General features: G+C 38.1%; 1 protein-coding gene across 1 annotated transcript; it reads right to left on the bottom strand.

Moving 5' to 3' along the window:
• Window positions 1-240: 240 nt before the first annotated feature.
• LOC139115999 (uncharacterized sodium-dependent transporter YhdH-like) lies at window positions 241-11,888 on the bottom strand. Its single transcript, XM_070678487.1, has 12 exons — window positions 11,617-11,888; window positions 8,892-9,024; window positions 8,249-8,429; window positions 7,522-7,636; window positions 6,989-7,190; window positions 6,062-6,224; window positions 5,598-5,726; window positions 4,869-5,005; window positions 4,429-4,520; window positions 3,628-3,782; window positions 2,563-2,680; window positions 241-1,402 (listed from the first exon to the last, which is right to left on the bottom strand). Exons 1-12 carry the CDS (start codon window positions 11,644-11,646, stop codon window positions 1,283-1,285), a joined length of 1,575 nt encoding a protein of 524 aa, XP_070534588.1. The 5' UTR covers window positions 11,647-11,888; the 3' UTR covers window positions 241-1,282.
• Window positions 11,889-12,249: the final 361 nt, after the last annotated feature.

Genomic DNA, 12,249 nt, shown 5'->3' with positions numbered 1-12,249 from the left:
AAGACTCAAGCAGAAGCCAGCTACACGGACGACTGAGATCAAAGTTTTATTATCCAAAGGGAAGAAGGCTACATCAACATATTCAGAAGCAGGCCTGGCCGTGTGCACGAAATCGACAGCGGACCTCGATGAGTTCTGCCAGAACATGACCGGTCGGGAAAATCACGAATATCTTTGATCAAAATTTATAAAAACATGAACTGCAACCTCTCTTAATATTTTTCATTATTTTTGCACGTTAAATGAAAGTTATTGTTGTACCTCCCAAAGCATGTTGAAACTCCTACTATTTAGTCTGATAACACATCGTCAATATGTGTAAAATACGTTGTTATTGAATTCTGCTCCGGACCAGAATTCACCTGCCTCCAATAACGATGCAGTCTACACATGCACAATCTGCGTAGAAAAGCTCAACAACGTGCATCCCAGCATACTTTGCGAAGTAGAATAAGAAATTGTTGATATCATTAAAAACAAACATAATGGAGTATGGAGCACTGAGGAGTAAAGTGCCTCTCTCTGGGGCACAACCCCGTGCTACTAGGGTCTCACCGTCTCACCGTTCTTCGACAGTGAGTCCATAACTCTGGGCCTACCGGGTCGAACTCACCATCCTCTGATAGTGAGTCCGTTACCACTGGTCCACGGTGCCTCCGAAATGGCTTCAGTCCCTTTAGGGGTTGCAGAAAATTATTTGAACGTGGAATTACATAGCATGGAGAAGTCGCTTCTGTTGCCATCAGATCTTTTAATATATTTTTATCTACTTATCTGTTCTACAAAAAGTGCATTTCTCTTACGAAAATATGACTAACGCAAATGATACGACTTGTCAACGAGGTTACTATCACAAGAGACAATACGAATTACTTACAGTACGATGGCTGTGGAAAATACAAATGTAACGCTACTTTTTTCCCTTTCCAGGCACAAAAGACAAACGTTCAACATGGTTAATTTTCACCACTGGTGGCGCTGTGCATTCTAAATGAGATTCGATGGTGTGTGTACATGGTGTGGATTAAATTGCACTTATACATTTAGATTTTTCACTGTATTTAACGATTTATTAAGAATGCTATGAAGGTTTACATTACTGTTAATAAGATAGCAAATAAAATTGCCTTAAACAACTTTCAATGGGAGAAATGTGGAACACGAGAACGACAACTTGAAATTGATGAAATTAACATTTATCATCCACAAATTGCATCTCAGTGCTTACAATTGAGCTTCATCTACGACACGTCAACAATCCGTTTCCTTTATAAACAAACTTTTACTCGGATGAGAAGGTTTGCATCTGTTCTCCGATATCCCGGTAATCGTCTTGGTGGCGTACACAGCGATAGTAATAAATTATATTAGCCAATACTACCCCTGCCAGGACCAGACTCCACTGTAATAAAAAGACAGATAAACGTAACCATCTGGTGTTAAGGTATAACGCGCCTCTTGGACGGGCATTTTGACTCCAAAATTTTTACAGTTCTGTATTGATTAACCGTCTGTGGGGGTTAATTTTAAGGTTTTTGAGTAAGAAAAATTTTCGCCGTCTCTTGCGAAAATCGAAAACTTTGTTTCATCACAGTTAACAGGAATGGCGACTACTAAGTATTTTATATTTAAAATATCAGTAAATGTTAGGTTATTTATTGCGCAGTGAACCGAACTTTGCATGGTTACCCCTGATTATAATTCTCCGTGAGGGAATGGTTTAACCTGTCCACCCCCAATTCCCTGTAAACAGGTCCACAATCACCATTGATAACAATGGGTTTGGGCTAAACCATGGTGGCGAAAGGGTTAAAGTTCCATAGAGGAAAGTTTGATTATTAAAACTTAAGTCTGGCACCATCGATGCACATACCACCTTAATGTTACTTTTATATTCAATGTAAAGCATTTGAGCGGTGGTGTATTTTGTACATAACTGAATATGAAAAATAAATCGATGAAAACGTAGTACTGATGTCTTCTTAACGATTTGACTAAGAGTTCGCCGGTGAAGTCATTGTTCAAACATGAAAACTGCTTCATTATTGCAATGTTTAGGAAGCGAAGCGTAATTTCGACATTTTTATATCTTCAAATCTTCAGGTTGAAATGTCTTGGTTCAAATGAGGCATTAGACAGAACGCGAAAGGTCATTTACATATGCATATGCAGGATTCAAATTCAAAAACGCAAGCTTCAACTCCTAACCATTTCTTTGTAAAATTTCACCATTCGGTTCCCGACATGCATTGTAAAATGTTTCCAAGATCGTTGAAAAGGCATTGGAAAGAAGCAATATGCAAAAACTAAGATACGTCTCTATTACATGCAAGTGACCCTTCAGCTGACCTGCTGAAATATCCATTTCCAAGCATTTTCTGCATGTTTTGTTTTATAATATCTTACTCCACTTTGTTAATAATGCTAAACACAGTGGCAAGGACAATGAAGGTTGAGTGGTATGCTGAAAAATGCAGTCAGAACATTATAACTCAAATGTCTGGTTACGCAAAGAACCTTACAGCACAAAACTTTGATGGAAAACAGAATTAATTTGCCTACCTGTAGAAGACACATCATGAGCGTTTCAACGCCTAGAGTATACCAACTACTGTCTGTCAACACGCTGAACACGACAAACCAAGCCAACAAGAAGACGGCCTCGGTAGGAGCCACAAATCTGCTCAGAGAACAGAGAGAGAAAAGAGAACGAGTTTGCATTTGTTTGGGAGCTCATCGTATTTGTGACGTCAAAACGTACAATCATGGCAAAGAAGCGAAGACTGGCAATTTTTATTTGGACATGTTGAAAATGTTATCCCTCGCAGTCCGTCTTTTGTTGAGCTGAACTAGCAGAGGAAATTAAACGACCATACAATTTCTGCATTTAAATTTGCAGTGTTCAAAGTGCTGTCACAGCTTAAATTTCTTACATCGAATAATGTAATGATATCATGAATCACGATAAGAACATATAACACGTTTAATTAATTTCGACCACTCAGTGGTGAGTGACACTAACAGACATTTTATGACGTTCGTTTTCTTATTTTGAGTATTCTGTAATACGTTACACGTCAGCATCTTTTATTTTTGGAAAGTGGCGAGATTTTACAAATGTAGAAAAACTATTACAACTTTAAATTGTGAGATTTTAGAAAGAAACGAGAGGAGAACGGATGAAGGAATCAAAAAACCATGTAATTATCTTTGACACCCAACATATTTGTTGTCTATCTCTGGTTTATACAAACGTTCCCTTTCTTGCTATCCCGTGCCAGAGTTTTGATGTTTAGCTTATACCAAAGTTACTGGCCACTCCCTACTAAGCCACGCTCTATTGGCCAGTGACGGAGACCGTATCATGTAATGGCTGTGAACAAATATACCCAATGTAAAGGATATTTCTGTACGAAATATTGATAATATAATCACATATAATTACATATATAAATTGATAATATAAAATTTTTCTGAGGCTTCCTTCTTAAAAGTTCTTTTTTGTCTCAACTTTACCAGTTTCAAGCACCAGTAGCTTGAAAGGACAAAGTCAATGCGTCACCATTTGTAGTAGTAGCAGCGCAAAATTTTGGTGAACTCGTATATTTTCTTATCTTCGATACTCACTTAACCACCCACTCCCAGAGTTTGGGTAAATACCAATCCGATGTAGTGGTGTAATCGTTGACCATCGAAGATCTGAATTTAGCAGTACCATAACGAATGACCAGATACTGTAGAAGCAGCCCTGATATCAACAGGGCATAACCCCACACGAAGTCCTAGAAGTGAGACAGGTGACAATGTGTAAAATATTCATAGAATTATTGACGCAAAGATTGTAATACATATAGTAAAATGCATTTTTGATTGATTTCGTTTCATGAAATTTCAAAGTTTTACACCACGGGACCGTAGGCTCTGGAGTGTGAAAAGTCATCGTGGTGATTTCTAAATTTTAATATGACGTCACAAAATCACGACTTGATCATGTGATGATCCCGTTATGATGCTTCAAATAAATTTTCGTTCATTATTCTGTATTTTTCTTCAAAATATTGAAATTAATTTGCGAAACGGCAAATCAACGTGACTGGCCGGCCACAGACAGCCTCCCATTTGTCGGCCAATCCTAACGGCCCACAGATCAACCAAAGTGTCATGTCTGATACAATGAGGGCGCGCGTCGCCGCGGTAAGTATGTGTCAAAACTACGTAGAGGGATACTCAGAAGGTGACATAATGTGTCGAGGAAAATTGTCTTCATAGCCAAGGCCGAGCATTATAACTGATTTGTGATCGTCATAGAATTAATTGGCCGATAATTTATTGTCTCCTTGACGATTGTGATCCCAAGGTACTTTCGAAAAGCTCCAGCTTTTAAATGTTAATCAGAAAGACTTGGAATTATAGTTAACATAAAAATACCTGATCCACCAGAAAATTAATGTTTAAGGCTGATGGACATCCAAACAAGCAAACCAGAATGACACATACAATGACAGACACGCTCCGTTTCACTGCAAAACCAGGAAATCAATAGAGTTTCATCAATACTTTTAAAAATTTACAACGGATTATTTATTGTTCTGTATTAATTCTCTCTGACTCTAGATCAAACGACCACACAGTTGTAACTCTGTCAAAATAACTACAAATGCTTCAATTATTTACATCAACTACTTATAATTATTGATATTTGAAATTTCAAGACTTTTCAATCTTATAACAATTGATTTGGCTTGATCACGATGCTATCAGTGATCTTGTATTTAGCCTATAGAACATAGACGACAATTTTACAACAAACCAGAGAAGTGACGACATATACCCTGTACCAAAAGTGACAGGATTGCGGCTCGACTTACCGCCAAAACCCTCGACTGTTTGGACCGGAAGCTCCATCATACCGATGAGTGACGTAAATCCGGCAAAGAACAAAGCAAAGAAAAATACGACCGCTAAAACCCTCCCGAACGAGGCTGTGGAATATAAGATGGGCATCCTGGGAGAAAAAGAAAACATAACATAAAGAACATATAGGAACACGTAAACGTTGTACGATCATTGAAATGGTCTCCTTGGGAGTGCAAACTTAATCATGTGAGTCTTTTTTCAATTCTATAAAATCATATAGACATAATTCGTAATTTATCTATCTATAAACTGGTGTAACTGTTTATGTGTGCATTTATTTTCCTCCACTGTGATTATAATTTTTCCCTTATCGATCAATCCAGTGTATCCATCTATTTATCTGTCTGTCTGTCTGTCTGTCTGTCTGTCTGTCTGTCTGTATGTATGTATGTATGTATGTATGTATGTATGTATGTATGTATGTATGTATGTATCTCTCTGTCTGCCTATCTGCCTGTCGCTCTGTCCGTCTTTCTTTACACACGTCCGTCTACCCCTGTTATTCGATTTACGACTCGTACTGACTGACAAATTAAGTGATCGATAACACCTGTCAGATAAACAGATCCACTTTCCTAATAGAATATACATCCAGTAGTGTCATTTCTTCTTTGTAAAAAATTGAAAAAGCTGTTATGATAATGTTATGATTGTAATGATTCGAATGAAATTTACAATACCATATAAATGTTAGGCCAGTATTTCCAGGTCCGTTTGTCTTCAATAAAGTCACGATCTCGGTTTTGTTATAGCCTTCATTAATCTCAATACCAAACACCGTAGAAAATGTTGTCATCGCACAAATTAAACTGAAACCAAAAATGAAATTCATATGAAATTGCGACATCGTTTCAGGATGGTAGGGAAACCAACAGTTGTCTATGATAATAACGATTATGAAAATCATCGTTTTTGGCGTTCTCAGGCGTGCTTGTCGCCATCGACGTCATCAGCACCTCTCTACTGATTTCATCATCATTGTAGAAAAATAGGTTTATTGTGGTCACCACCAGGCAGACACTACTTTCATCGTTTTATCATCACCGATTCGACATCGTCATCAACCAAAAAGTGAAGGCAGGTGCACGGACAACAAATCATTTCAAAATTGTTCGCCTCGATTCAAAATGAATACTTCACAAACCTTACAAGATTGTCTGCGAGGGGTATCAACGTGCTAACTCTCACCACACTGTTGGCTGCAGTCATGTACGCACCATACGCAACAAATATTCCCTGGCCAGCTCCAACGTCCCAAGCATTCTGGGTAATGGCTTCCAGCCACGTCTTCGCGCTTAGCAGTAAACCTGCCGTAGTTGAAAAAGTTGATACGATCCTCTAAACTCAAGTTCGTTCAAAGCGTATCTTCTGCTTCTCAACAAAATGATATTAAATTCACATCTATATCTGGAATAACAAATTTATCATACAAACGTCAACACTGACTCTGGAACTCATTTTTTCTGCTCCACAGGCCTAAGCTTACTCAAACAAAACCTCTTAAGGTAATTAGCGCCCGAAGACTTAAACTTTTGCTCGGACTTTTCTCGGGCAAAGTTTCGACCTTTCTCTTTTCAAAATGAAGAATAAAACCGGGGTTCACCATGCAAATTTTGGTACCAATGGTAAAGAATCAAATTATCTAATATTTACTGATATTTGAAATTCAAAATGGCCGCTATCTCTGTGCTGTTGTACGAAAATTAAATTCTCGAATTTCACAAAGATAAGCCGTCGAAACTTTATTCGCTCAATAAGATCCAAAATGAGCCCCGACAAGTGGTAGGCCAAAGGAATAGAATAAAATTTTGAGAGTCTGAATTTCTGTCCCCGAGGTGCATTCTACCTTAATTATGCGAGAAACTGTTGCCGTAAAGAGGTCGGTTGTTTACGACGATGCTCTAGAAAGAAACTAGTTCAGAACGGAGCGTTCGGAATATTGGGCGATGTGATTCTGTTTGATATATAAATGTTAAAGCGATTTTCTTTTGAATAATGATTGTTTCTTTGATACGCCACAGCAGCTTGCGGCTATCTTTGTAGAAATGTGAACTGTGTTTTGGTGACTTGCCCCAATCTGGAGAAAACATAAACTTTAGTCCATCAACTGCGTTCTTCACTGTCATGGCCCACACGAAGGTTACCAATACCAATATGAACAGTATGGGTACCATGATGTTGTTGACGATTTCAATTCCCCGTACTGACGTCAGCAATGAGAGGCCAGCGGCCAGTACCACCAGTATTTGAAGTACGATGGGCCAACAGCTTTGCTGGAGACGAAGGTGTCAAGACAGCATAACACATTATTCGCTTGATCTTGCCTCAAATACGGCTACCACAAATTACAGAAGAAAAGCAAATTTTAATATTTACACTTGTGACATTAAGCAATTTTGCATTTTTGCTTATCTTTTTGGTTTTCGAGCGTAATCTCCTACATTATTTTCTAATTTCAATTTCGTTGCAAAATCTGTGATGTTGCTTATTTCACTTCCCAATAATAACTGTGTGCACAGACTTGGTGTCCAGGTGTTCTTCAGTAGCAAATATCGAGATCATATCTCATGTCATTTTTAAGATTAAATATGGAGATAAACTTACTTCTGAAAATATGAAAAATATCTGCTTGCTCTCGTAATCCCTTACTGGTAAGGGATTAACCATGAAGTAAAAACTGTAGTAGAGACACCATCCGACCAGAACCGCGTAGTAACAGCTAAGTTGCAAATCAAAAAATTATTAAAATGTTGAAATACGGTAGTTTTTTTTGTGTGTCTTAATGTTCGTTTAAAATTCCACAAAATGAACTCTTAGTTTCTATCGTAGCGGAAATATGTAAGGGGAAGCAAAACACGCCCCTAAGGCAGATTTTCGGAATCCGAAGTTTAGGGCGCTGAGTAATGGAACTTTTCCTTTCGGTTATTCGGCACACTAGTGTGCTCACATTTCTTTAGCAGTGGTGATGTGCATCACATTCAAGTGCGAAGAGTGACATTAATAATATTTTATTGAAAACAAAAGACAGAGAAAGGAATTTAAAATATTTTTTCATAATTTAATGTACATTGTACTGGCTAGGCACACGAGAAAAGAACTATATAAAGAATTCCTATTTAGGCAATAGCGGATTTCATAGCGGAAGATTAACACCGTTGTGAAGGAAACTGTGACATTCTCCCGTTCATCTATAGGTGCATGCTAATCAGTGTATTCTTGTGAGTATGAACTCCGAAACACACGAACTGGGGTTGTCATTGTGCAGAAGTAAACATGATTTAGAGATGATTACGATGGCATATTCAGAACTTATGGCGTCATGGAAACTCACGTGATAAACGTAGTGACAAGAACCAACCAGCCGCTGCACCAAAGATTCTTGGGACCAATGAGCGATCTGTACGCATTTGCTAGCGTTTTACAGCATCTACCGAGCGGGTATTCTATCAACACCATCGGTATTGACCACAGAAATGAAAACATCAGCCACACTATAAGAAATTGCAGAGATCCTGTGGAGAAGAAATCAATTTAAACGTGATGGACCAATCGCGTATGCGGCAATATTGATAGGAAGATCCGTCAGTTGAGGGCGCCCCTCAGAAAGTGCCACTAGGGACCGACCCACACGGCTGAAATGTTAATTGTTTAAAAGTGTTTGGGGAACTATATATTATCAAGAGGAATCAGAACATCTAGAACAATCTGTTGAGCATTGCCAAGTTGTAAAAACGATAATCACATGCCATACTATTCGCTCACCCATATGGCTCGGTTTGATTTCATCGTTTGAATTTCGCTGTTGTATGCGATTCATCAAGCACATTATTTGCATACAAGTAGCTTACAGAATGTTAGCCTATAACTAATCAATCGAAATTAATATTCTGGGATAAGTATAACTTAAATTAACAATTAAAAAGTACATTACACATGCTCTTACTTGATTTTTTTATCTACACGCGTATACGTACCGTTTTCACCGCTGTTATTGGCTACAATCCTGGGAAACCTCCAGATATTACCCGTACCAACCACGCAACCCAGGGAGCTCAGTACCATGCTGAGTCCTGAAGAATACTGACTTCCTTTCGCTTTCTCATCGTCCTGTGTATGCATCATAAACAAACCCGTTATTCTCATATAGCCGGTCTACATTTTCTTGAACAACGAGAGATCACAAACTACAGACAAAATATCGTGAATGACGTTCGCTTTTACGATGCGCCTTGTATCGACATGGATTTATCCGTGACAGCTTTTGGTAAATTTAAAAGCATTGTCTGTAATATTATGAAAACTTTTAATCTCACCGTCGCTTCCATGATGAAATAAACAAAGTCTCTAATAGTACATACTCCAAATTGCAACATTTATGCACTTAACGTAGAATGCGTATTGGAGACAGATACTCGGACAATCAAATTTCTACCATTCTTTTCTGATCTTGTGGGAGCTTATTTTAAAGCTCTTCAAGAAAGAAAAACTTTCACCAGCTTAGTTTTTCTAAAATCCAAAATTTAATTTTTCTCCAATAGAGTTAACACAGGAATGGCGGCCATTTTGAATTTCAAATATCGCAAAATGTTGGGTAATTTGTTTCTCTAGTTCCAAACTTTGCACTGTTGCCACCGATTTTTATTGTTGGTTTGGTGAGAGAATACTTAAAAGTTTCATAGAGGAAAGTATGAGGAAAAGTTTAAGTCTGTCACTTTACTACCTTAAATTTAGATGTTCGGACGTTCCATCCATGACGCTTATTCTCAAATTATATCGTTCAATATTCAGACACCATGTGGAAAACGACTAAAATATTGCGGTTGAATGAAATTTTGTAACTCTCACAGCTCCCAAGAGATATCTCATTTAGATATTGAGTGATTCATGACACCCTTATATATCAAAATTTTATGATCATGTGTTCAATCATAACGGTGTTGAATACGACGCGTTAGCCATTTTTTCAAATAAACTAAATATTCGTCATTGAGGGCGCAATTTGTAATCTACTCGCATTTCGTCAAATTTTGTGAGTGCCCCGATCATCAGTTGTTGCTTGTAGATTGGTACACCAATTTCACTGAATGTACCTCTACAGTTGACACCTCGAAACTTTTCCTTCGAATCATGATAATGGAAAAAACAAACGCGGACTTCATAAACTAAGGTTACTGAGTATAGGCTTTCACGCACAGAGCAAATATGTCATTAGCCCTGATCTTCAAATCTATGGAGATATTCGTCATAATTATGAAAATAATCAATGCCTGGCGTAGTAAAGCCATGACCTCCGGTCATTCGGTTGGTTATTAGGTGACAAAATCAGTTGTTATGAAAATAGTTGATAATGATGTTTAACAATACAATTCTAGTCAATCAAACATGCTGCTAATATTCTACCAGCAATTGTGCAGTGACGCATGTGAATATGTGGCAAAGGTCAATCGTATCAATCTTTCAAAGGATATTGTGATACCATGTTTTACCGTCGAAATAAAAAGCAGATAACTTGTTCTCGTGTGTATTCTTCTAGTCTGCCATTGGCTATTACTGATGTGAATAGTTTTAACGAGAAATCATCAGTATTTACCTTTGTACCAATTTCATCACACTGTTATGAATATGATAGTCTCAAGCTACAGTGAACTAATGTACACGAAGTGTTATGAGGGATCGAAGGCTGATGCTGTCACGGTGGACTGATGGATAATGGACTGACAGATGATCACCTAGTACTTGTAGCAACCTGAGACATCGTGCAAAAAGCTTGAGTACATGTCCTACAAACCAATCCCTCGCTATCTCTAATATTTATATTTTCATTTTCAGGACAATTTAAAAGGTCCAGCTTTTCCTCAACGCTCGTTCTTTATCACCCTTGGTTGACCAAAAAATTGGTTTGCCTTTCATGTTATTTTGCTTCGACTTTTATTAATTTATTAACTCAATAGAGTAATAGAGTTACTAAGGAAGTGCCGGATAATCATGTAGACAGTAATAATTAGAACATATCAGCTAGTTTTTTTGTAACTAGCATGCCTCTCACTCTGTAGATAAAGATGACGTCGTGTCTACTATTTCTCTCACAGAGCTAAGTCGTAGCTGTATAAGCATTAGCACATTCACGATCTCAGTAAAATGACTTCAGATTATTTTGTACTTTTGTTCCGTACTGCCTATTAGAAATTTCAATCTATTCCCAGTCTATAACGGAAATTGGACATCATTGTAGGGGCGTTTCATCAGTGGAGCAGAAAGGCAACGGTTGTTCTGCCCGACGCGCATGCTCACACAAGTGCACCGGGTCAGGAAGCCTATCTGCTTCAGTGTGTATAACGTTGTTGTAAATCTGGGTTTAGTTTCTTCAGACGTTTTGATCTGATACCTTGGAAACGGGCTATACTCTAATAAAGGAAGGCCTTTCATTATCTATAAGGTAACATGAAAGCCAAATATTGACGTATGGAGCCTATACGTCATCAACATTATTCCTATAGTACCACTTTAATAGCATGCCCATGCACATCTCTTGCTTTGGTGGACTGTGCACTTGTCGAAAGAATATGTAGCAACACATTGCTGTAATGAAGGGATTCCACGAAACATTACAAAGTTGGCGGTGTAGTATTTAGTCGCTCCTTGCAGCCTATACAGGATAGAAAATCATGCTGACTCTAAATGATGCACAGGCGCTCTTACCTTTTTTAGAGGCGTAGTCTCAGAGTCCATGTTTCTATATCCGAGCCCCGTCAAACATACAAGTGTAAATCTGTGCTTTCACTGACCCGGTGAAGAGAGTATACGACCGCCAGAGTTAACTATTCACCGTCTGTGTTGTAAAGAAAATTCGGAACGATGGCTAGGTCAATATCGGCGGCAGAAACCTACACAAACAACGACAAACTATGGAGAGTGGAGCAGACGCTGAAGGTCCTGGTTTTCATCCATCCTTTGACCAGGTTAAACTGACTAATGTTAATGCATTGTATATACCTGCATTTCAAATATGCAGGTATATGAGAAACAAGACTAGGTCATTATAGTTTGCCCGGCGGTGACCTGCGCCGGTTTTGTTCAAATTCGCTTTGTCTTCTAGCTATCTCTGTAATGGAAGGGAATTCGAAACAATACAAAAAACAAGTAATTAATTTTGCGAGGTAACCAAAACGACTACGAGTCATTTGGTTACCTGATTCACGTATTTTCAGCTTTGCTGCATAGATTATATAAATTTTATGACTTTTATCATTGTTCTTTTATTATTTTCTTTCAAATTAACGTAAAGTGTGTTGGGCATACACGCGAATGTCAGTCAAGGTTTACATGAAGGCA

Source organism: Ptychodera flava, chromosome 17, assembly GCF_041260155.1.
Source record: "Ptychodera flava strain L36383 chromosome 17, AS_Pfla_20210202, whole genome shotgun sequence".
Lineage (NCBI taxonomy): Eukaryota > Metazoa > Hemichordata > Enteropneusta > Ptychoderidae > Ptychodera > Ptychodera flava.
Note: the sequence above shows the minus strand (reverse complement) of the source record. Positions and strands in the feature narration are given on the sequence as shown.